A 27328-nucleotide genomic window follows, 5' to 3' on the forward strand; every position below is an offset into this window, starting at 1 on the left:
CAACTGAAGTAGATGGGGACTTGTTTTAAAATGTAAGCAACAATAACAACTATAAACCCCTTAAAATGGCTCCAAAATGGTGTAATCCAAGTCTCTGGAAGCCCAGAGATCCCCAACTGGTTTGAAAAGACGTTATTTACTCTCTCGATGTGCGGTCGAACTTGTGCACCCACTTAAGATGGGGTGCACACTAACACTTTTAGCCTAGCAGTGGAGATTTCAGCTTTTAAAAGGGTGTAAATAACATTTTTTTGAATCAGTTTGGGATCTCAGGGCTTCTGGAGACTTGGATTATGCTGGACAAACTGTATGGATTTACATTTTACTTATTTATTTTTTGTTTTTTAACATTTTTAAACACGTCCCCATCTACATCAGTTGTATAGGGGAATGTTGCAATGCTGTTTTTGCCTTTAAGCTCCAGAAATGTTTTGTGGACAACAAAGCTTCACTTGACTTTCCATCTGCATGAAGGTGTGTAGATAATGACTGAATTTTCATTTTTGGGTGAACTGTTCCTTTAAGTATCAATGCTGCTTTTTGATATGACAGTGTCCTGTGGTGAACCTTGTGAATTAGTCAACAATTAACAATGTGTTGAACCACTTCACACGTGCAGCTCTCTATTACTTTTATCTGTCTGTCTTTCACGTTAAAACTGTGAATATTTTGTCATCAACAGGCGACAAGCTACATTTTCTGAAAGATACCACTCCAGTGACAGTAAAAGAGAAGATAGTGTTTGGGGAATAAAGAATGTTGTTGTGTTGGAGAAGAGTTATGGGACGTGTTTAATTTTGATGAACTTGTACTGAAGCTCCCGCTGGTCTCTAAGTCTCTGTGTTTGTGTTCTCAAAGACAATCACAACACATAAATCACAATGCAGCAAACATCGGGGGGAATGTTATTTACAGACCGCGTCTTTTTTACGATAACTCTCACTTAATGATACTTGCTCGCAGTATGAGACATAACTATAACTTACTCTCTCACAGCAAAGAGTGTTTACAGCATATTCCAGGGCAGTAAATCAAGTTTAATGGAGAAGTTTATCTAAAACTCAAGACTGCAGTCATTCTTCAGGTTTAGTGCACGCAAACATAATGAAGCCTGTGACAAATCCATCAGGACACACTGGATTAAAAGATCTACAGAGGTCTTTGCAGAGATATCGCTGATGTTGGTCACAAGTTGAGTGAAACTTGGTGTATAATCTGTCTTTCAGAGGTCATTGTGTGACTTGTCCTCTTTCCTCCTGAAGTCTGTACTGTTTCTGTTTCTTCACAAAACGAAATATAAAATTTTAGTCATTTAATGTTATCTTTCACTTGTCAGCTGCTATACTTCTCTTTTACTTCTCTTCCTCTTCATTGTTTTCTGATTTTCCTTCCTCTCTCCCGCCTCATCTCGCTCTCTGTCTAATGACACGGTAAAAGCTGAGCTCGTCTCATTTCTTCTGGGAATTGAGGCGCTCCATGTAGTCTTTACCAGGAGTATTGCGCCCTTGATGGTGAAGTTAATTTACCAAGGAAGTCGTGAGGTCAAAAAGCGGAAGTATAAACTGTTGCTTGAATAGGAGAAAAAAGAGTTCTGCAATTTATTATCAAAGTGCAGAGGAGCAAGTCTGCATGTTATTCTCAAATGTTATATCAGTGCGTGTCAGTCCTTACCTTAAGAGCCCCAAGCTTTAGAGCACAACACTAAAACTAGCTGAGAAGTTAAAGGTAATTCAGAGACCCTACTTACAATCAGTCAGCTGCTGCGGGTTATGCAACTTGTCATGTCAGTGTTTTGAAAAAATGAACAATAACCATTGTATTAAATGAGGATCCACTGAGCTCAATAACAAAGCCAATATCAGTGGAGATGATGGGTCACATTGCAACAGTTTGTTTTTTTTGACTGTGCCCAACAGTTTCTACAATTACAATTGCATGTTCAACTTCCCCTATTGCTGCTGAATGACAAAAATAAGTTTCTTGTTATAAATTCTTAAAGTTGCATGTTCTTTGTTTTTTTTAGTTTTTTTTTTTTACCATAAACTAAACAAAATAATTTGTCTCGGGGGCATGCCCTAAACTTGACTTTCTGGACATCCAACAGCATATGTACTTACTGTTTTAGTGGACATATGTCAATAACTGACTGATTGGGTGACTGTCATTTGATGGTCTACAGAGGGAATGGACGATCACAGCTTCACATTAACATATAGACACAAAAGTTGGACAATTGCCCTTGTATTGTCTGCTCGTCTATTTAATCGCTCTGCTATAAAATATATATATGTTACATATGAGATAAAATATAAATATAATGTCTTCTGTTTCACACAGAGGCAAGATATGTGATAACATCATGTAACTTGTGGGTGCATATGTGAGGAGGCGAGCAGCTCAATGACAAGTTTCTCTTATCTTCTTCCATCATTGTGCTCCAAATCAGCAACAAGTGATCATATCAGACAGACAGATCACCTCAGTTTAAGCCCTGTGGCTACAATGTATACTCCCAAGCCCTTTAGTTTCTTTCCTCTAACGGGTCGAGCAGTTCTTTGCCCTATATATTTTATTTATCTATTAAGTTATTGGCCTGTTATGATGATTCAACACAATTGATAAACAGAAGTATCAGTGTGGTCACCACTGTCAGCTGTAGTTGACCCTGAAGAAGAAGATCCGAGGGGTGCTAGGACCCTGAAGACCAACAGGAGGCAGTTGATCTCAGTATGCTAGCAGAGGCTAGTGTTGTCACAAGGATTCATGAACTACATTTACGACACAGATTTTAATACTTTAATTGAGGTAAGAACAAACCAGACTCCTAGCTACGCTGCACCTACCTAAACAACGTGACACAAAAATGTTGTCAGTGGGTGCACTGTGACATTAAATACCTAGCGCTGAATCAGTGTTACATTTAATGTCTGACAGGCACTAGCTAGGCGGCGTTAGCTTTGGCGTTAGCTGCAAAGATTGAACATTTTAGTAGATTTACGTTTTGTGACCTTACTGCTGATAAACTAAATGCTCATTGAGTGTCGACTGGACAACAATATCTGCTTGATAACGTCGCCACGTTGCTGTTAGACGTTAGTAAGCTAGTTGAACCCGATTAGCTAACGATATGGCTGCTAGCTAATGCTAGCTTATTAGCTAGCAGCCCATCCCAACTTGCACTTGGGTAGGCTAACGTTAGCTGTTAACATATATCATGTGCCATTAATTTTAGCAAGTGTCAGCTGATAATTACTTAGTCAACATAATACCGCTTTAGCTACTTTTGCGACTTTATTCATACGTTACTTATGACATGATATTCTGTTGTGCTAACCTGAAAAACGTTAATTAGTTACTTATGTTACTTTGAAATCTTTCACTTGGCCAGTCGACTTTTAACAGTGTTGGTGTGTTAGTTACTATAACTGATTTCAAGCAAAATGCTTCTGTTATTCTGAGCAGAGTAAGTTAATAAAATAGTCATTAACGACAGATAGTTATGTCCTCCAACAGGTGACGGTTCTTGGTGACCTGGTTTATTAGGTCATGTAAAGAGTTGTGACAGGGGGGAGTTGTTTGTTGCAGACAGGTGCAGACTGATGCAGTGCCCACAAGTTACATGTTGAGAATGTGTTAAGTGCAAGCAGGCATCAAATAATGTATCCTACTAACACAAGTATTGCCTCTGCAAACCTGTATTGTTGCTCTGTGCCATACACCTTTTTATTGTAGTTCAGAAATGTGTTAAAAACGCATTCATAAGCCACATTGTTGCACATGCTGACATATATCTTCATTCTGTTAAAGATGGGCACTGTAGTTTATTTTGAGTGAGTTGCATATCTGCCGTCATGATGCTGTAAATTACTTACTTGTGCACCAAATCGTCCCAGTCACGCACACTCACAATTCACTCCTGTTTGAGTAGTGTTGGCTACTTTAAAGCCCAGATAGAAAATTGTTATTTATGCTTTTGATATAAACCTATATATTGGTGACATTTTAAAAGATTTATATCCTCTGTAAGAAATAATGGGTTTGGGTGTCAGAGCTGCAGACAGGTTGCAGAAGTTAGAAAGGACTGAGAATTTCATTGCTGGTTTTTGGTCTTTAAAGTATGGATTATGAAGGATTTGTTGAGGCTCACATAAATAGAGACTATTGTCTGCCTTATCCTTTAATAAATGTATATAATAGAAGAGATCTTGGGGAATTACTCTTTTTATTTTTACATCATTTGTGCACACCCTTATCGAGCTCACTGTGTCTCTCTCCTCAGACTTAGTCATGTCTCAGGTGGAGAAGAAGGCTGGGCTGTTAAGGAGGACGTCGTCCTCTAAGAAACCCTTGAAGGAGAAGGTGGTGCTGATGTATGATGAGATTTTTGCGGTGAGTATCACAAAGGGGGAATGTCAGCGATGAAAAGTAAGGGGAGATAAAATAGTGTAAACAAGGTGCTGTCTTTTCCTTTGATTTAGAAAGAAGACCCGGCGAAAAACAACCCCCGCTTCTGGGATGAGCTGTTTCTCATGAAGGTAAAGTGAGAGAGAAAAATACTTGACAAAGAGTAAAAACGTGTTTTGCACACAGGAACTCTCACTGTGTTGTTTTGTTGTGCACTGGTTCAGACTGGTAGCAGGACAGCTACTGAGAAATGGATAGTATCAGTTGTCTTCCTAAATATTGAATTAGGAAAAATATGTATGCACCTTGCAGCATATTGGAGAAATACATGGAAAATAATCATATGCATATAGAGTGTGCAAAGATCTGTTTATATATGAATAATAGTGCCCAACCTTTGTGAGGAAGTGCAGTTACGTGTGAAAGAATATAATGCACAGAAAAATGTATCTGAAGTCCATTCATCATCAAACATATTTGATTCAGATAAGACAACTTTATTGATTCCAAGAAGAGCATTTCATAAGCGGCCTGCTCGGTCCATTCATACAACTCTTATACAAAAACCAGAAGCAGTATTAAAATAAAAACATTTTGTGGTCAGAGTTTGCAAACATTATGCAGAGAAAAACAGAAAGTAGTGACATGCACAAATCAGATACAGTCTGAACAAACGCTTCAAAGATTAGCCCACAGCATAAAACTGAAAGTTGTCCGGTGGTCTAATTGGCATTGACTGTGCAGCTGCTCTGCTTCGCCATGTTTCTCATTCTTTTAATAGGGGGTTTTGATAAGACAGTATTGTGACTTGTCACTTGAATACTTCTTAATAACTCTGGCACTTTCACTTATTTGATTTTTTTCTCCGTCCTTTTGACACGTTTCAGGTGAACCTAGAGTACCTGGAGTCCAAGTTGGAGAGCGTAGATGGCGAGGAGGTTCAGCGGATCCAGGACAACATCAACTCTCTGTTCCACCACTGTGTGCAGGCTCTGGGAGAGGAGCACCAGATCAAAGTGGTCAATGCCCTGCAGGTAACTGAAGCTCAGGAGGATCATATAGATTCTCACAGACAGCTTACAGTGTTGAAGCATGTGGATATTGTCTTGGCTTGTCAGATTCATGGACACAGTTTTGTGTCACTGCTATAGCGCCAAAAACACTTGAGACTGGAATACATTTTTGAATAACGCCTGCGCTCATCTGCCTCTCTCTCCAGACTCTCTGTGCACTTTTCCGGGGGGTTCACCAGAAGAACAAGTCTGCATCTGGCTTCGACATCATTAACATGCTTATGGGGTTTGACAAGGCCGAGCAAAGGATGAAGGTGTGTGGAAAATATCCTGAGAGGGGAAGGAAAAGGGTTGAAGAAGTGGTTGTGTTTATTTATGCCACGGCTTCTGTTTGTGTCTCCTGCAGGACCTGATGGAGAGACTGGACAGCCTTCTTTGTGGCGACGGCTCAGAGAGTCTGAAGAGTCTATGTCTCAAACTGCTGCTGTGTCTGGTGACGGTGAGACAGAACATATTAACAGCAAGATGAATTACAGTGCAGTAGGATGTGGGAAATGCTTGTTGTGCTGTTAAAAACATCACAAATGTGTGTTTACTTACAGGTAACAGACAATATCAGTCAGAACACCATACTGGAATACGTGATGATCAACAGCATCTTTGAAGCCATTCTACAGGTAGGTGATGAGATGACTATATCGACTGTTATTCTGTGACTTTTGTTTTTAAACCTCCTTTCTTCTCACTTGTGTCATTTTTGTTCTCCTTCTCTTCCATTTCCAGATCCTGTCAGAAGTGTCCAGTAGAGGGCAGCATGGTTATGATGCTGTAGTCCTCCTAGCCCTGCTGGTCAACTACAGGAAATATGAGGTGTGTACATATACTCACATGGGACTGTACTTGTTTTGTCGATAGAAAAGCCTTTTGAACAGCAGGGGGGAGTAGTCACTATGTAGTAAATCCTTGTTAAGATGTTACTGTAGTGCATCCAAAAGCTCCAGAGATCAGCCCTCCATTCCTTCTCTGTTTGTCTCTTTTGACGTGACTCAAAAACTAGTTTGTGCTGCTGTACGGGCTTAACAGTAGAGGATAACATAGAAGCAACTCCTGAGGTCTGTGTCAGTACAGGATCTGTAGTACAGATGTGTATTTTCAATTGCAGTTACACCACATAACAGAAACATGAGGGAAGAGTGTAAGATTTTAATTGGGTGAACACGTCCAAAGGGTATTTATGCAGGTGGAAGGTGAACATGACATTTTTTTTGAAAGAGAAGCAATCACGCTCTCTGAAATGACTTCCAACCCACTTCCCCCTCCAGTTATTTCCTGGAAGGATAAGAGTGGCTTTGTGGGAGGGGATAAAAGGGTGAGGAAGGAGGTTTTGGATGCACCCTCATATGTAAGCAAAGCAGGCAACAACACAAGGAGCCACCTTTGCTTTTACTTCAGTAAAATGTTTATTTATAAATAAGTAAGACACGGCTAAAATCTACTGTAGCTTTATGCATTTAAGGTGTGTGTGATGCATGAAAGATAGAGCTGAAAATCCAAGTGATAGAGAGTGAGTCGTCTTATGGTCCAGGATCACACAGGCTTTGCTTTCCTGTTTGTTCCCAAGAAAGCTGTAGTAGTAGTAAGTACTACTAATTGTGTGTAAGTACACACAATTTTAGTTGCATTACTGAACCTCACATGGAGAATGTAAGAGGTGCTCCGGCTGTGTATTATTACTACATGCAATGTAGGTTAGCCTCTTGAGCTAGCTGACAAATTGAAAAGACAAACTCCAGCACTCACGGATAACTAGCGTTCTTATTTATTGTGGCCAAAAACAAACATTTCAGCTTGACGCCATCACAGTGTCTTTCCCTGATGTCACTGATGTTGGCCTCTCACTGAAATGCATTATTTTTTTGCCCACAATATATAAGAACACTAGCTATCTGTGGACTGCGGCGTTTTGTTTATGTTTGAGAACGATCCTTTTACAGTGAAAGTATAAACTTCAGTAATTGTGTCAAATATTAAACAGTTTCTGATTTCACTGATTGTCTCTGTTTGTTAGTCTGTGAATCCCTACATTGTGAAGCTCTCCATTGTGGATGATGAGCCAACACTAGATGTAAGTATGTTCTCACTTACTGTGTCTTCCTAACTGCAGAATAATAAACAGTGTGATGTAGGCGTTGGCCTCCACATCAGGCACATAATCAAAGGTTTGACTGAACACTGGATGTTTTCTCTCACAGGGGATGGGGATGGTTGTCCACCAAGCTCTGACAGAATATAACAGGTGAGATCTAAACCTGTCCCATGTGTCAAAAACATGCTTTTAATGATGTGGTGCATGGTGTCCAGAGGCCGCAGGCGTCATCAGTTTAGTTTGATGTCTCACACAATTGTTCTATTTCTATTCTCCTGAAAAACCATTTATACTTGAAGTTATTTATATGTGACAGTTTGCTTTGGCAGCCTGTAATGTTTTTTTGGATGAGGCAAGGTTTGGAAATTAAAATGCTGTTTGTGAGGGAGGTCTTGTCTGTCTGCATGCGTAGACAGACAAGACCATCAAAGTGATGGATGACGGCGCTATACAGTTCATTGTTTTTGTGTATAAACTGAATGCCCCCTTGATAATAAATTGCAGGAAGTAGAAGAAGATGTTAGGTAAATGTGTGCAAGGTTACGAGTGCCGTGCCTGAGTGGAAACGTATATCTCTTCCTCTGCTGGTGTGCAGTCCTTCCTGCCTTCAGTTTATTTGTCAGTCTCCTCACTTTTTCATTACTTTATACTTTCTGCCATCTTGTTTTCTCCCTTTTAGGCAGTACAAAGACAAAGAGGAGGAGAACCAGGGTGGGTTCTTCTCTACCCTCACAAGTATGGTAAGATATCATTCTTACTTTTTACAGTTTATAGACATTTAGATAGATTGCTATGTCTTCCATTAGGATGTGTTTGGGGTTCATAGACGTCCGTCTGCAGCTTTGAATACTGTTTGCTGATAGCTTGATCTCTCCTCTGTCCACAGGTGGGCAGCATGTTTATAGCAGATGCTGATGAGAAACTCTCTGTACAGTAAGTCCAAAGTGATTTAAGTTCTTACCCATTCATTAATTGACTTAATTGCATTGTTAGACACCTTCAACGAGAACATTAATTACAGCTGCTGGGTTTTTTGCTTGTCCTCCTATTTTGTCTTTGTGTAAAGGGTTCAAAAGTTTAAATCAATATATTTGCGGTAATAGTATGAACAGTAACCCAACTGTAAATAAACAGTATGGGACTGAGTAAAGCAACAGCTTTGTGCTCGTCTCAATAAAACATGATTTCTCAGGTAAATATTATTGTACTTCATACCGCAGTGGGCAATCTAACTTTTTAAACCGAATGTGAATCTTGTTTTTTAAAAGATATTGCAGCCACTACAGTGCAGACTTAAATTTGTTTGGCTCAAGGCACAGTCTCATCATTTTTGGGGGTAACGTTAACAGATGTTGAATCATGCAAGAGCAAAGATTCAAAGTTTCGCTTAGAGTGACTCTTTGTTCTTACTGTAAATGACTGACAACAGTGGGGGTGACAGCAGTAAAAATGCAGTCAGTTATTTCTCTCTGTGAACAGAGTTGACCATTGTTTTACATATTTAATGTCAACTCATTTATCAACATTAAAATTGAATGTACAGAAATTTGGGAAATGATGTATTAGTAGTTACACACATTGTGCAGCAGTTAATGATACAGAAAATGAACAAAGTGAGCAGCTGTAGCAGGAATCGATTGTTAATAAACCTTAAACGCCAGACTGCCCCTTGGACTGGAGCAACGCCTAAAGCTTTTTCCTGCTCAGTCTAATGTTATGTGAAGATTTTACTTGATAAATGAACGAGCTGATTCTGACCACGGACTTCTGTTTGTTCTCAAGGACAAATGAGGCGATCCTGCTCGCACTCTATGAGGCGGTGCACCTTAACCGCAACTTCATCACAGTGTTAGCTCAGGTAAGATACATGACTTTCTCCTTGTGTGCATGTGTGCTCACCTGTGTTTTGGATTTTGTTTTAATTAGAACATGTTAGGGGTTGGCCGATATGGCTTTTTCAGGACCGATACTGATTATTAGAAATCAAGGACACCGATAACCGATATTTGGAACATAACCTTAAAAACTGTTTACTCAAGATCTGTTCTTAAGTACAATTTTGAGGTACTTTACTTAAGTTTTTTTAACACATTTCTCAAAGCTTTCAGTCCTCGTTGTTTCATCTCCTCTCTTTTGATGCATTATTTGATATCTCTTGAGGTATAATCAATGTACAAAGACACTTCTCCACCATCAGAGTGGACTTTGTTTCTCTTTATTAATCCCTGTGGGGACCCTCAAGTTGAGCGTGAGCCGTCCTGACTCACGAACTGAATGGTGAAGATGGGTGAAATGCAGTTAGGAGGGCAGCCATTAAACGGTGCCTCCGGACTGACTTCCATTCTGAGGCCACTAAGCTCTTGTGTTGCTTTTTGCAATGCTAATTGGTTACAATTCTCAAGGTAAATTAGCAGCGATAATCGATGTATCATTTTGCGGAAATGTTGTGCACTACCAGAAGTAAACACTTTTCTTCAAGTCTCCACTAACAGGCATCCTGTTCTCGTCTTTCAGTCTTAATGTGAATCTCTCGCCAAGCTTGTCGTGTTGTGTTTCTGTACATTACAGGACACAAGAGACAGCTTTTCACTATTAATGACAATGTTTATTCGTTTTCGTTCTTTCAACAGAGCCACCCCGAGATTGACATCGCAACCACACCTATCACCCCTACTCCAACTACACCTACAACACCACTTGGCACAACGCCACCCTCCCTAGACAGTGAGTTGTACAGTTTGTCTTATTTTTTATTTAGGGAGACATAGACGGCTGATGTCTATGACATCACCCATTTGTTCTCTGAAAAGAAGTCTTTATGTCTGTACTCGGGTCTACTTCTCACTGCATTCCTGTTAGTTTTTGAAGCCACATTTTCTGCAGCAGGAGGGAGCTGAAGTGAAGCTACAAGGAAGTGACCACATGATATTTCAGATTGCAGCAGTGTTATGGAAACTTTGTCTTTTGCTTGAGAATGGGTTTAGGCAATGTAGTAAAAGTTAATGGTTTAGGTGTAAGTAAATGTGAAGTTGAAATCTGTTATCATCTCAAACATACCCATTTATCCTGGATGTATGTAGAGAAACTGCCACCTAGAATCACACCAGGAATTTTTGCTTTTCTTGAGAGAACCCGGTCTTTCACTCTGGCTTTAGTGGTCTTTGTAGTAGTTTTTGGAGGTGTTGTGTAGTGGTTGTTATAACAACTGCATCTTTAAGCCTCAAATACTGGCTTCAACACACTTTAAATTTAAAAAGATGACTTTACTAAGTACTTTAAAAAAGTCAGGAAATCAATTAACTCAGAATTACCAACTAAAGTAGACTAATAAATTCACAATGGTACAAGCTAAAAAGTTTTATCTTCAGATTATTAGTCTCCTTGGTAATCTTAAGGTAATCGGACTCGGACCCTTGATTTTTTTCAAGTAAAGTCACTGTCAGATTTTGCAGTGCAGTAATAATGTTTTCTACCTCAGAGGAGACCAGAGCTTACAGCTGAGGATAACTTTAACCTTGTCCTGTCAGTTCTGTGTGTTTGCATATGTTTTATACAACATCCTCACCTTTGAAACAGAACTGAACTAAACTGAAAATATGGATCCCATCAAAACACCTGAGGTCTGAAAACAGCATTAAAGGATCTCTAAAAGTCTTTTGGCATCAAGTCTCTACTTCTTTTCCTCAATTTAACCGTAACTGTTCTTTTTACATCCATTTTTAAAAACTCACTCACTTCTGCCTTGAGACATACACATATACACACGCCAGCAGCCTTTTCAAATATTCAATAGATTTTAAAGGTTATCTGATAGAATATAGATCCTCATGTGCTGTGAATTGCACTTCTGATCTGGGTTTATTTAATCTAAATCAGATTATCACACCGTCCCAAGTACTTATTATTATGTCTTTAAACTTGAGTACATGGCTGTCACTTCAGGTTTCATGGAAGGTGAATGTTGCTAGCACATTCAAAATCAGGTCATTTAGCATGCACACACGCTGTAACCGTTAAAAGGTGCATGTTTCTATCTCGGGCTAGCTCTCCGTCCATTGCTTCAAACCTAAGAGCCATTTTCTGTATTAAATATTAAGCTCCAGCTTCAAATCCAGATGAATGTTTCACATGCAGCGTGCATTATGCCATGTCATGGGAGCTTCAGCACTTAGAGGAGCCTCCACTCAGACCAGAAATAATTGCACACATATGCCTGCAATCATATGTCAGAGACGTACTCTTTCCTCCCACAGTTTCCCGCTGTGATGATATGTTTCCTGACAGTGTGAAATTTTCCTTTGGGCATGCAGTGATCTGAGGATGAAGGAAACAAATGAGGGTTTGGGGGGAGGGAGGGAGAAAGAAATGACCGGCTCATCATTTATCAATGAAACAAGCTGTTTGATTGAGCGAGCAGAGATTTTTCAATGGATGAAGATGTTTGTCTAGACAACACAGCAAGCTACAGTAGATATAGTAATGGGACATCAGTTTTTGTTATGCTGTTATTTGCCTGAATGAGCACTCCGTCTGGCCGAACCAGGCCGACAGCTCATTTTATTTCCACTTTTAGACAGCAGACTTTGAGTTTAGGCTCAGGTTTTTGGGACGTTATTATTTGTGGAATATCTCATTTGGAAACGTTGGAGCGCTGTGTGAAGCGTAAATAAAAACAGAATGCAATATTTTAGAATGCACCATTATTACTGCTTGGGCTCAGGAAGATTTCAAAAAACATTGTGGGTAAACACAGTTTATTGCTGCATCTACAAATGCATGTTAAGACTATACCATGCAAAGCAAAGCCTTATATCAACAACATCCAGAAACACTGTTGACTCTGGGTCTGAGCTCATCTTGATGGAAAGTGGAAAAGTTTGCTGACCACATTTCAAGTTGTTTTTGGAAATTACGGACGTTACAACCTGTGGGCCAAAGGGGAAAATAACCATCCAGATTGTTATCCATGCAAAACTAAAAGCCAGCATCTGTGATGGTATGAGGGTGTGGAACAGCCCATGGCCTTCAGTGGTGAAGGCACCATGAATGCTGAAAGGTACATTCAGGTTTTGGAGCAATGCAAGGCCACATCCTGCATGTGTTAAAACATCGTGGCTTTGCAGTAAAAGAAAGAGTGCAATAAATAGGGAGGAATTTTGTTTTCAAAACTTTTTACAATTAATGTCCTCAGTTTCCAAATGCTTACTGATTGCTGTTAAAAGAAAACTGAACACAGTGGTTCCAGCTTTTTTGGAACGTGTTGTGAACAAAGTGTACAAAAACAATAAAGTTTACCAGTTTGGACATTAAATATCTTCTTTTTATACTGTATTCATGATGATTATTGGTTGAAAAGGTTTTGCAAATCATTTTGTTTTTATTTACGTTTCACACAGTGTCCCAACTTTTTGGGGATTTGGGGTTGTGTATATCAGTGTTGTCACAATACTGGTATTTCTAACTTCGATACGATACTTTGAAAATTTGATATTGGATACCATGTTCAATACCACAGGGTAAAAAAACAATACAACAATTTTTTGATTTTCACTGAAAGATAAATGTAACGAGGTTTGTGTACTGTGTGTTAAGCACAACAGCATTTAAGATAAATTACTTCTGACCACTGTCACAAGAGTGGGAGGAAGCGAGGCTATGTGGACACTGCAGCGGTGTATCTGTTTCGACTGGCTGTTGGAAACAAGATAGCGAGAGAAAGTACAGCTGGTATCAGTATTGATACTGTGGAAAATGAGTATTGAAACAGTTTCAAATATTCAGTATCGATATGTATTAATATTTCAATCTTTTTGAATCTTTGTCCTTTTTCTCTATAATAAGAAAAAATGTTGGTAGCATTTTAACTGCAGGGATTATGTATGATTGACGTTGACGTTGCGTTTGTATATCTGTTGTGCAGTGATGAACAACCCAGAGCTGCCTCTGGATCCCAACCTGCAGACCAGCAACCTTCTTATCACCTTCCTCAAGTACGCCTCCATTGTAATGCAGGATACTAAAGGTAAACAGCAACCTTTATGCCCTCTCCCTCTTCGTCTCTGTCACTCCACCTTCCTTTGCTTCCTCATTCTTTCACTTTTTCTTTTCTCCATAACTCACCTGAAGTGCCCACAGCAGTGACAAATACATGATTTTCTCTTCAATCCCGCAAAATATATCATGTTTTATATATACTGTCTGACCCTCCATTTTCTTTCTACCTGTTAAGAGTCTCATATTTGTGTTTTTCAGATGAACATCGACTTAACAGTGCCAGACTGTGCCTAATCATTCTCACCTGCATAGCCGAGGTAGGTCGCCTCCACATTTCTGCAACATTTGCACCCACCACAGATGTCTTTGTTCTGACTTTCCCCTGTGTGTGTGACAGGACCAGTACGCTGATGCCTTTCTACATGATGACAACATGAACTTTAGAGTCAACCTTCACAGAATGGTGAGTTTCGTGATGACATTACATGTTATCTTACAGTCGTGGAAAAATATCCACCCCATATGAATTAAAGTCAATATCTATTTCTTCCGCTGTAATCCGGTAACTTCAGTACATGTAAAAACATAAAGACCATGACACTTTATGTTTGCTAAATTTGACACTTGTTTCAAGTGACATGCAAAATATTGTCTTAAATTTAAATTTTGCATATTAAAACTGATATCAGCCAATTCTAGCATGGGCTATTTATGTGTATTTACTGTACATGCTTGCTGTTTATTTCAATTCTGTATTTTTTTCAGCCCATGAGACACAGAAAAAAAGCGGCAGACAAAAACATCCCTTCACGACCACTGGTGTGTGCTGTTCTAGGTATGAGGAACATACAGTAACTGTTGTGTACCGTGGACTCAAACTGGCACTGATGTTTGATATTTTTGAAGCCTAGGTAGTCAGCTTCTGAGTCTTTGTAATTTAACATGGTAGTGGCTACAAACCAGATGTTGATGCTGGATGGAACATTCACCATTCGACAGTCACAGCTGTCATAGCTGTGTTTTTGACTTCTCGCTTTGTTTACATTTTTATTTTAGAGAGGAGAAATAATGACACAATTAAAATGATTTTAAACTAAGCTGTTTATATATTATAAAGATCTGCTGTTTGCCTGCTTTAGTCCCTTATGCAGCACTTAAACAACTTCAACAAGAACAAAATAACATCTGCGAAGATTTTTTTATGCAAATGCCATTGATCCATGTTATAGATCATATTTATTTATTGGACATTTCCCCACTACTTGGTTAAAGGTGGCACATTTTTTCCCTGCATAGCCTTGTTTTTGCTTTACTGCCTCTCACACTGTAACTTGTGCTACCCGGAAAGAAGATATTTTTCATATTGTTCTGTTTCTCTTTCGCTTGATGGTGCATTATTGCTGACGATGTGATATCTGAGATAAAGATATGTACAATTTATGTGTCCTTCTGACAGTTATTTTCCCCTTGTTGTCCGTACCTCTTTTTCTAGATCTGATGGTGGAGTTTATTGTCACTCATATGATGAAGGATTTCCCCATGGATTTATACTTGTGAGCACACATGCACATCATACTCACACATTTTTCTAGCCTCATCCACCAGCCAGCTCCGTCACCACAGTATTGTGTTCATTTCCTGTGCAGGCGCTGTGTGCAAATCATCCACAAACTCCTGTGCTACCAGAAGAAGTGCAGAATCAGGTTACACTACACATGGAGAGAGCTCTGGTCAGGTAAAGATACCAAACTTTTGCTCTAGCTTCATTTTAGTATGAATAATGGGGTGGGTAGGAACTTTTCTCTGAGGACCAAGAACCTTTAAAATCAGTTTCTGTGTGACAGTTCCAGATGACAAAATTGTCCCTGTGGTGGGGGGAGTACTCTTCAAAGGTGCAGGACCTTGAAGTATTTCAGTGATGGAAAGATGGCCCTTGCATAAAACTGGACAGGACAATGGAGTAGAAAGACACAGATATTTTAAAATTGGTGCTACATGACCATGCACCTGCCTCTAGCGTCTTTTGCTTGGAATATATTGATGCAAAACTGGTTGAAAATCAGCAAAGTTCCTTGTTTAAGCAGCAGATTTGTCAAACACAGACAAGGCAGCAACTACAACATGTCATTATCTTTAGCTTCTAGCTGCCATTAGCTGCATATGTAAGTGTGGTGATTGGATGTTTTTTTTTTTGTTGCTGAAATGCACCTTGGGAGTTGTAGTAAGCTTCTCCCTCAAAGTTTAGAACTTAATTATTCTGTTTAAGTTTCAGGACACCACAGATGAATAATTTAAATCCGGAAATGTTCTGATTTGCTAAGCTTCACCGCAAGAGTTTTGTAAATAGGTACCCCTTCTGAAAGCAAAGCCAATTTCCTGCTGAAGTCATTGGGCCTGTTGTTTTGGAAATGTATTGCATCATTGAGATTAGATAATGAGTCTCTAAAGAAAGCACAATCCATCTGGTGGCCTTGTTTTCATCCTGGTCAACACACAATAGGATAACATTTCAGCTTGTAATGGCCCCATCGTACTGTGTCTCATTAGTAAACAAATTCCTCCAATCAGACCAATAATCCGCTGAATTCCCTGAATGACACCGACCCTCTCCTCTTGGTGGTGATTATAGCATACCATGAAATAAGACTGGAGAGAAAAAAGGAGCCAAATTAAAGCAGTAGATGTGTTTATCTTTGTGTTGTGTTGTGTTGTTAAAAAAAGCTTTGTTTGGTTCTTCTCATGGGTTTAGTTTGATTTGGTGTTGAAAGGTTCCCCCCCCTCCTGTGTTTCCATTATCTACCTTAATAAAGATGCATACTGACTGCTGCCACATGGCTCCTCTGGTAGACAACTATCAGTGCTCCAGATTATTTCATTTATGTGTGCGTGTCTCCCTCTGCACAGCTCTCATCAACCTGCTGAAGTTCCTGCTGTCAAATGAGACCACACTGCTGGCCAAGCACAACATCTTTCATCTGGCCTTACTGGTGAGAAACCCACACACAAAACATGCAGATCAGGACCTTGACAGTACGTCCCACAATAGAAATTAGTTTCACAGGGATATGTGTTTGCTGCCAGATGCTGTAACACTGGTGCTGCTTGTAGCCCAACTGAGAGTCAAGTCACACACAAGAGTTTAAACTCCTTTTATTAGACTGTCAGAGGAGACAAAAGAAGCCCAACAGGCTGTGTATGCAGAAACCGATGCAGTATAAATTGATTTCCCTTTAGAAAACCTATTTTTGGTTTGTTTTTCTTCTCTATTTTGTCCTGTTGTGTTCTATTTTGTTTGAGACTGTGTGTATTGGTCAACTAATGTGTGTCTCCTTATGCAGGTAGTGAACCTGTTCAACATGTTCATTACATATGGCGACACGTTCCTGCCCACCTCCAACAGTTACGACGAGCTGTACTATGAAATCGTACGAATGCACCAGGTCTTCGACAACCTCTACTGTATGGGTATGTTAGAAGAAACTGCAGTGATTAATTCAACTACAGCTGAAGCAATTATTGTATATTATTCAATTGTATATTATAATATATTGTATTCTCATATTAAAGGTTTTAATTAATGGCTGAGTTTCAGATATCTTAAAAGTTGACCTGGGTCAAAAAAACACTGAGGAAAGTGTAATCACTTGTAAATTCAGCATAACTTACATTTCTGCAGCACTAATTCAGTCAGAACAATAATAGTCATACCATACTCACCACTTCAGTTTCATTCATTAATGAATTAAAAATGACTGAATAAAAGCAAAAAGACCAAACATCCTCTGCTTCAGGCACATTTATTGTAAGATTTGCTGCATTTTATTGTTTAGGATCATTGTATATTGAATATTATTAGATTTAGGACTGTTGGATGGAAAAAAACAGGATGCCAGGGCCTGAGGAAAGTGTGATGATGTTATTATGTTATCATTATTGTTATTATAATTATTATTATTATTATTATTATTATTGTGTATTTAATTTATCATTATTATTATTATTTTATTAGTATATACAATTTTCTGACATTTAGCAGACCCGATGACTGGTGACAGCCCTAAATCTAGTTTACTTCTGAGTGCACTAATTGTTTTTTTATTTATCATTCTCTGTCTTCCAGTTCTAAGAGTATCGACCAACACGGGCCAGTGGAAGGAGGCAGCCAGCAAAGTCACACATGCCCTTGTCAATGTTCGGTAAAAACTCACACACACAAATACAGTGTCCCAAAAGGGAGAAAAGAGTAATATTGGATTGAAGGGAATTTCAAATAAGCATGTGATTGACGAAGGTCATAAAAAGTGAATGAAGTTAAGTCTGTAATTTAGGCTTTCCAACCCCACCCTCTTCCTTTTTTTCCCTCCCTCAACTTTTTCCCCTAGGCCCCTCGATTTGATAATTTTTAAGCTTTAATCTCCTTCATCCCAACCCTACTCTAGTCCTCACACATACTGTGCTTGGTCTGTCCTCCACCATTTCCCCTGTAATCTCTCTTCCCTCCTCCGCCTTCTCTGAGGAAATGATCCTCTGAGGTCACCCTGGCTTGGAGGTCCCTGAGGGCACCCATACGAGCGGGATCCTCCCTGAGGATTCACTCATTCAACTGGGCTCCTGATGGAGCAGACTCCACTGCTTTAATAGGCAGACACAGGGGTTGGAGGGAAGGCGTGGAGGAGGAGGATTGATAGAGTAATATTTGAAAGAATAGATGAATAAATTAATGAAGGCAGAGGGATATAAAGAACCACAGAGACTGTGTTGAAATGAACTCGAATGAAGGCACCAATTCCATTTTACTCCCATCAGTTCATTCCTCCGTCAGCTGGCTTCCCACACGAAATGACAGCAGAATTACCACAATGGAGAGTTCTCTGCATTTTAGTCACTATAATTTATTTGATATATGACGATCTCTAAGTCGGTACGAAATAAGCTATTTCATCTCACAGGTCTGCTTATTGCATTAACTCATATTTGAGCCATAAAGCAGTTTATTTCATAGAAATAAATGCCAATGCTGGAAAGGATCACCTCTGAACTCACATCTGAAATCCCCTGGTGGGCTTACACAGTATTAAGGACGCATTGAGACAGAATTGAATAGGAATGGATAGAAATGACAGCCTGTGACTATTATTGTATCATCAGTTTGCACCTAACCAAGAACTAACCTCACAAATTGCTTATTCAGAAGATCTGAAGCACATTAAAATTAGTTGGGGGCTGCCGCTGGCTGCAACTGTATATGACATGGCCAAAAGTATATAGAAACCCCTGTCACCACATATCTTTGTTTTCTTTTGGTCTGAGGTTGTTTTCCATGGTTTGCCCTAGGACCCCTTTTCAATTCAGGGAAATCTTAATGCGTCACCACAGAATAATTAGGTCCACACTAAGCCATCTTACTCTCAGATAGTTGTGTGTCTGCTGTCAGACAGCGGAACAAGTATGAAATAAGGATGTGACTGCAGCTCACACATACTGCCCGCCAATCAGACAGCCATTCACAGGCCGCTAGGCTGCAGAGCTGATCATTATTTTATGACTGTGACATTGTCTGACAAATGCACATGAATGCAGGATTATAACAACGGTTGTGCTTTAAAAGTTAGAGGCCACAAGAGATTCTCTATTTACTGTGACACACCCTCTGGACAAAACTGGGGAGGCTAAAGTCATCACTTAGCAAAAGCTCTGTGCTCCCCCGAACACTAAACCACCAGGCTGGCATTTTACCATTCATCCACTTAGGAGACCGCTTTGGAAAAGCTCAATTTTCGGGGACAAACAAAACCAAACAGTGAAAGCTGAAACCTGCTTCTGCAGGCTACACATCTTATCTGTGAATGTTTTTTCTTTTCTGTTTCACACCTGCCTCCATTCACCAGCTGATTCAACCAATCAGCTTGTTTGGACCCAAGAAATTCTAAGCGGGCAATTTAGATGCATAAATACAGAGAGAAAGAAGTACGATGTTTGGCAGTTCATAGTTAATACATGATTTATTGATTAATTGATTTACAGTACTGGGCTGTTAGTATTTGCAGCTAACTTCTGGGAACTAGTGAAAGGCTCCAAGATCCGCCATTGTTTTAAAATAATGGTCCATTAGAGTAACCAGAGCTGACGCGACTCTCTCTACTCAAGAGCTGTGGACCACACAGGGCTCTCCAGCATGGTCCATGTGGTTGACTTGTGCACAATCTCCTCGGCAAGTGTGCGTAGTTTGGAGGGATGTGGAAAAGGGAGCGATTGTGTTGGGGTTCCCACAGACCACTTAGCCAATGACAACATGTCATTTGTTTTTCCATTAACTGTTATTATGCAAATATTGGGATTTTCATTGCAATAAACTGCATGGAGTGGCTAATTCTGTAGTTGGGTGTCATTAAAGCACCCCAGAAGAAGAAGTAATCTCTAGTTGCAATATTTTTTGTCTTAGGGCATAGTTTTGGTAGTTCTACTCAGGTTTTTTATGCATTAATTGAAAATGTGACTAAAAGCAGATGGATGGAAAAGGCACCACCAACATGACAAGACTTTTGTTGAGAATGATACTGATATTAGGAAGTAAAAAATTCAGATATCGATATATCAGCCAATATACACACACACATTTTATGGCAATGTAAGGTTAATGCTCATGGAACAATCACATATATCTGTAATGTGCAGGTGTACGTCCCTGAACCTTTAGGAAAATGTCCATTCTGCTTAATTTCAGAAATGTTTGTTTTTTATTTAAGGGCCATCATCAACCATTTTAACCCCAAGATTGAGTCGTACGCTGCTGTGAACCACATCTCCCAGCTGTCAGAAGAACAGGTGAGCTGCTTTTACACTCTCACTAAAAGTTGCATGTAAATAAAAATGAACTTCAGCAACATCTCAGGGCCATTTGGGCTTAACTCCACTGAAACTTCACTCTTGTTGTTCAAAAGTAAAACTTGATGAATTTTTTAGTACACAAAGGAAAACACTGAGTACTTTTAAGTGTGGGAGAAGAGTTTCTTGCTGCATTTTATTTTGAAAGAACACCCATTTATCAAGAAGTAGTTAAAGCTGTGTGGCAGAGATGGATGACTCAGACATCGCTTATTGTGTTGAGACACCTAGAAGAGCAGTTGTTATCACACATCGCTGAGCTTAAAACTCATCATGACTGATTCACTGCACAGCAATGAGACAGGGAGGAGGACCCTGTTCACAACAAATATGAAGCTGTTTATACTTGTATTATACAGATTATAGTGTAGTGTTTGTGTATATATTTGAAGTATATTAAAAATAATGACAATTTATCCACACAATATGACTCTGACAAACGCATAAACACAGAGTGAGAATTGGATCAGTAAGTGTCTGAATCGCTGAGTTATTTCTTCATCATTAGTGGTGAAACTTGAGTCTGAACTTCAACGATATGAGCTTTGTCAGCTCCACTTAAGACTTTTTTCATTTATGTCCACTCGGTGAGGATAGGAAAACAGCCAGAAGAGACCTTTTTTTTAACAAGCTGATAAGCGAGTGATGGATATGGTCATTAGACTCCGCAATTACCTCTTTGCTTTTATCTGCTAGATTTATTCTCAACAAAGAGGGAAGGCAGAAGGTAGCTTTGGTGTCAATGAGCTGCCACTGGTTTTATATGTCCACTTTAGATGCTCTGTATCTCTGTAGACAAAGTAACTTTTTGTATTTATTATTATGTGTTATCCTAAAATCAGTCTTTCTATCTGATTGACATCTTTTAAACCTGCAAAAACTGATTTTTTGGCCACTTGGGGGCAGCGGAAAAACAAGTTATGAACACAAGTTGAGATGTTAGCAAACACTTGTTTATCCACACATCCAGCAGATACAGAATGATTTTCATCTGGAGCTGTGTCTCAAGCCAGCTGACAACTGTCCAGTGTTGAGGTCTAATAGTCACTCTCTTTTAGCTCTTACTTTTGTTCTCTACCACATCCTGAGGGAAATATCTGCCTCTTTAGCTGCTAAATCCTCCACTATGTTCATCAGATAGTTGCTAACTGTGTATGATGGGTTTTTAGAGCTTTTTCTCTGTAAACAGCTGGAAAGTTGTTGCTGTCCACATCTTGTCCAAAGCATCTGACACAACCTTTTCACACTGACACGTGTCTTTCTATATTAAATATTATTGGAATTCATCAATGAAAAGCCTGGTTTGTGTTCGGCTGGTGACCTTTTGATTCACGTCCTCTCTCCCCCCCTCAGTCATGTCTCTGCTGTCGTCTGCTTTAAAATGACTTTTTTTAAAAGTTATTTTTGGAGCATTGTTCATTTATTAGACAGTGTACTTTGCTAGTCTCCGAATTCATCAAATGTAGGTCGGATTTTGAACAAAAGCAGGAGGAATGGAGTGATCTGCAGTAAGAGCTTTCATGTGAACAAAAGACAAGTTCCATCTTACCTCAGGCTGAACAAAATAATACTCATAGCACACAGACACGAAAGGCTTGTGTAAATTCCCCCTTCCCTGCATCCCACTGATGAACATTAATGTAACCGGAGTAGCTCTCCAGTGGCCGGTGTACAGCTGCAGAGGAAGAGAAAGCAAGAATAGGTGTTCAAATTTGGGTCCATTTGAGTGAATTTCAGATTTTCTCTCTTCTTTCCTCGCGTTTTAATGAAGTGTGAACCTTTGCATTCCCTTCCCCCTTGTCTTTTGACAAACATGCTCAACACACACACACACACACACACACACACACACACACACACACACACACACACACACACACAGTAACCACCTGCACTCCATCCGTCTGGAGCATCTTCATTCCCCACAGTGACACCAGAAGATGGATGGCCTGCAGAAACATACAACATTGACAGCTGCATGCACACAATCATGTCTGCCTGGTGATGCAGAAAGTTGCTCAGCTGAGTTGTGTGCAAAGCGGTTTAGGTTGCATCTCTTCTGTTTTTTTTCTTTTTTTAATTCTTCATTTACTTTTCTTCAAGTTTTCTTTATTTCTTTATGCTTTATGCTCTCGCCATTTCCCCCTCCTCCTCCTCCTTTCATCTTCTCCGTCCTCTCCATGCGCTGCCGGGGAGGAAAAAAACCTAAACAGACATTAGTCGAGGTTATCATTCAAACCTACCCCCACATTTCCACAGAGAGGAGGGTGATGGAGAGCTGTGAGGAAGATGGAGGCAGAGATATGTGTATGAATTTTTCATCAGTGTACCATCAGAGGTTGAAATAAAAACAACAGCACTTTTTTCCACGAGCAGAGCTGTAGATTTATTAGAAGAAAATGAAAGGAAGAGGAATGTTATACTGCTCTGAACATGTGTGTTCATACATTTCTCAGTGGTGATTCAGCTGAACGGTAGATGTACTGCCACAGCTAAAGAAGAAGACCTACTTGCAGGTTAACATCTGTGTGTTTACATGGATAAGAGCTAGACTTGTTTTAGAGGGAGTGTGTGTGTTTATAGAGCTTCTGTGGGAGGCGTGACAAAGTGCAGCTTGTGCATCTCATTGTGAATGTTTCATGCTGTGTGGAGTGTTTCAGGGGCATTAATAAAATAATGGAAGAGGTCTGGTTAGGGGCTATTTCACGGCTGAATGGGAGGAAGGCAGGGGTGCAAGTGTGGAGAATCTCTGCATAATTAGCTCTGATTTCAGCTCACCTTCTTATCTCAGCTGGACTTTACTTCAGGCTGGTCTGTCTTGTGCTCTTACAACCACAGTGCACACACTCTTTCTACTGTATTTACTGGATTGTATTTGTAGTCTGACCTTTAAAATGATAAAGTGACTCCTCTGTAACGTGACCTCTTACTGCAAAAGAAACGAGGGAGCAAATTTGTGGAAAAATGTGACAAAACAAACAATCAGTCGAATTGCTTAAGTTACAGATGGTGTGTCTCCGTCACATCCCTGCAACCTGCCACGTGATCCCTCATGAATACATACATTTAGTAATAAAGTATTAAGCACACTGCAACAGCATTGCCTGTACGATCCATTAACCACTCTGTGAGTTGGGGAGTTGTGTTGATTTTCTGTGTCCCTCATCTCTCTCACCCCTGTCAGGTGCTGGAGGTGGTTCGGTCCAACTATGACACCTTGACGCTCAAATTGCAGGATGGGTTGGACCAGTTTGAGAGATACTCGGAGCAGCCCAAAGAGGCTGCCTTCTTCAAGGAGCTGGTAAGAGCCTCACTTTACATAAAGTCACACTCACAGCTGTGGAGGATGATCTGTAAATTATGAGGATATATAATAGCATAATAGCAGATTTTTAACCCACATTTCGTCCCTCTGCACTGCTGTTTACAGTAAACGTTCTCTATGCAAAGTTAAAAGCAGAGGAAACGCTTCCTGTAATATACCACTTTTAGGCCAAAATTAGCGTGTGTACGCAGGTTCTTTAAACGCGGGTAAACCCACTAATAACTGGTACTAGTGAGACATCTCGCTTCTTACTGATCTCTGATGATTTGCACATGCGCAGTACCGATCAGGCAGCTTACTTGGCTCACGATCACATGGAAGCCATAAGCAGCAATAACATTTTTAACATCTTACACATCAGTCTTTCTTTTAAACTCAGCGGCAACTGAATGATGTTCAAACGTTGCTTGACAGAGACAGATGGAAAGATATTAACTTTAACAAGCGTCATATCACCCCGTCTGAAAGGGAGAGTAAATTAACTAGTTCAGCTGGGTGTTGCGTTCACATCACAGCCAAAAATCCTTACAAGAAATGCCGTATTTTTTTGTTAAAGGGGTAATCCACTGATTCAGTAATGTACTTCCATGAAGTAAGGTACTTGTGAGACAAAGATAAAAACAAAAGAATGGTGAATAATGAAGCAGCAAATGTCGAGATGTCTTAACTTCTCATTCCTAATATTGGCTAGATCCTACACTTCCCATAATGCAACTCAATTGAGAGTCCCTACAGTCTCTGCCTGGTCAATCCCCCCCTTCTTTCAAACTCATATGGAAGTACAATTTAAAATTGGCTTTGCTGTCTACAATTTTTGTCCAAACCTTTAATACAAAGATGTCAGAAAAAAAAAGAGGTTGCAATAGTTTAACTGAAGAACCAAAACAGAAATGGACAAAAATGGTCATAAGGAACTTAAATTTTAATGTGTTTCCTGCAGTTTCTGGTGCATGCGCTGGGCTGTACAGGTGGTGGAGTGTGATCGATCAGCAGACACACTGTCAGAGGGTTTTAGATTAATCTGCAGCTTCATATATATTGATGTGGTGAAGCATTGACAGGAACACACAGAGGCGGAGTTGATGTGGCGAGGGTGCAGTCACTGAGATAGGACAAAGGCTCCGTCTCTCCGTGTAAATGTTTTTATAGTAACATGAGCTGTTGATAAATCTCCCTCCTCGTCTGTCTGCAGGTGCGCTCCATCAGCCTGAATGTGAGGAAGAATGTCTCTCTGAACACACTGAGTCAGGACGTCCTGCTCAAAGAGTTTTCCACCATCTCCTGAGACACACATACACCCACCTCCCTACAGATGGACGTACACAGTACATTTCTGTGCATGTGGACATGTACACACACTGTCACACATAATGTACAATACAAACACCAAACCAGTACAATCCTCCATTGTTCTTGAAATGATTCGTCTTGATTCCTCATCGTCTGTCCCTCCTGTGAACTGAATGATGGAAACGGACACTGACAGGCTGGATGCACCTTAAGGAAAGACGTGAGAACTCTCCAGACTTTTCTCCCTTTGTGGCCATTCATATGTGTGTGTGATACTTTAAGGAGGTGCCGGTGTTGTACTGGTTCCTCGTGTGCAATCTGCAGTATTGGCTGGACTGTTAACTGACACATGAAAGTTTGGATTTCATTGTTTTTAACCCAGTTGTTCATGTTTATCACTGATGATGATGTAAGTAGCTTCTGCTTCTGCTGATCACAGTACATTGCTTATGATTTGTCTCTCCTCAGAAGATTTAGGCTTTGGGTGAAACATGTCTTTCATAACACATTTGGTAATGAGCCTTTTTGAGTTTGAATCTCCTCTTTGATTAGAGCATTAACTCTTTCTCTGCGGCTGCTTGTCGTGTGAATGTTAACTGTCAACATGTTCAAAACAAATTAAGTATTTTGTATGTCACATGTTTGCTAATGGGTAGAACATTCTGAGCGGTGATTAAGTTTGAGAATGCTCTGAAGTGATAAAAAACATTTTTCTTGTTGTTGCAAACTTTGCTTTTGAACAAAGCCATGACCAACATTCACTACTGCACGTCGCACAAGTCATCTCTCCATCAGTTGAACAAATTAATGTGTTAAAGGCGGTGGTTAGCTTCGAAGGAACAATGGTTAAACATTATCATTCATAAAGTGATTATTGCTGGTGTGTGTCTGGCAACTTAAGTCTTAGTTAATTAAAGAAAAAAAAGATTTGTTCATTCAACCTTTTGAATTCAGCTTAGCTCTTTCTCGTTCACAGCATTTTAAATGATTATTTTTTGACTGGAAGCAGATCTGAATTATGCAATTTCTTCAAGTGTAGAGTCTTGTTCCTTTCATCTCTAACTCCTGTAGGTATATTTATGTTTCTTTTTTAAATAAAGGTTGATTTCCTACTACAACTAGCACTTCTTCTTTTGACTATTTGGTCAAAAAACATTCAGATTTTATTTATTTACATTAAAACTAACCGTCTTTCACATTCTTTGTAGGTAAGCTTTCTAGCAACAAACCTCGTCGGCTCAACCTACACCCACATACACACACACACACACACACACACACACACACACACACCCTGTCCTCTGCTGACACTGCTGTCTGAGTCTGATACATTGGTTGTCAGTGGGAGACTTGATTTCTTACCCCCACACGCTGCAGAAGTGAAATATGAGTTTTCATTCGATGACTAGGCCTTTGATAACAAATGATTTTGTCTTGGATCATTTCTTTATTTGTTGCCCCCTGTCGAGCACGTATGAACCGGTGAGCGAAAAAATCATGCAGTTTAAGTCTCCATCGAGTGTGTTTAGATGAGTTTGCAGAGAGGATCACTGCACACTCAGCTCCGGTGACTTTATTGTTTGACCAATATTTTTAACCGTACGTTCTTTTTTTGAGGCAAGTTTAGCTCGTGTCAAATACACAGTCAGTGACGTCATTAAAATGTTAGAAGGTGCAGCTGAGTTTATCACAATTATTCAACATCAGAAAAAAAAAAAAGCTTTTAAAAGACGTCAACTTTAAAGCTGCATGAATTTATTTTTGGCCACTTGGGGACAGCAGAACTGGCTGTAAATACAAACAAACTTAGCAAAAATGTGATCACCTGATGAATGTAGGTCCAGTATTCACACTACTCGTGCTTCTGTTTTGGTCTCTACCAACTCCTGAGGGAAATATCTGCAAATGTTTTAATTAACCAAATTAAAACCGCTGCACCGTCACTGGTCCACCCACACAGGTCTTATCACTTAATCTGCCTGATTCGACCTCTTTTCATGACTGTCTGTTTGTGTGTACAGACTGTGCTTGATTGACATCTCCCTCACACGTTTTGCATCTGTCACGACAGGACAGCATAGCCCCTTATCACTGTAATTGATAACATTTGATGATGTCATGTATTGTATCATGTATTTCTCCGCATAGCTCTCTCCAGTATTTACCTTTTAGCAACTGTAATCAATATTTTTCTAATAAATGTATGTATGTGACAATGTGAAAACAATGTGATTATAAACCAACAGAGAATCACCTGCTGTAAATCTGCAG

At 39.7% G+C, this 27328-nt stretch overlaps 1 protein-coding gene across 1 annotated transcript; it reads left to right on the top strand.

Moving 5' to 3' along the window:
* Positions 1-2716: 2716 nt before the first annotated feature.
* On the top strand, positions 2717-26175 carry armh3 (armadillo like helical domain containing 3). The gene is made up of 26 exons (XM_073472685.1): positions 2717-2805; positions 4280-4389; positions 4479-4535; positions 5292-5438; positions 5624-5731; positions 5824-5916; positions 6020-6094; positions 6201-6287; positions 7486-7542; positions 7670-7713; positions 8243-8303; positions 8450-8496; positions 9346-9421; positions 10194-10287; positions 13484-13585; positions 13816-13874; positions 13955-14020; positions 14323-14392; positions 15050-15110; positions 15204-15292; positions 16462-16544; positions 16896-17022; positions 17678-17753; positions 20304-20382; positions 23627-23743; positions 24960-26175. Exons 2-26 carry the CDS (start codon positions 4288-4290, stop codon positions 25050-25052), a joined length of 2070 nt encoding a protein of 689 aa, XP_073328786.1. The 5' UTR covers positions 2717-2805; positions 4280-4287; the 3' UTR covers positions 25053-26175.
* Positions 26176-27328: the final 1153 nt, after the last annotated feature.

Source organism: Pagrus major, chromosome 1, assembly GCF_040436345.1.
Source record: "Pagrus major chromosome 1, Pma_NU_1.0".
Lineage (NCBI taxonomy): Eukaryota > Metazoa > Chordata > Actinopteri > Spariformes > Sparidae > Pagrus > Pagrus major.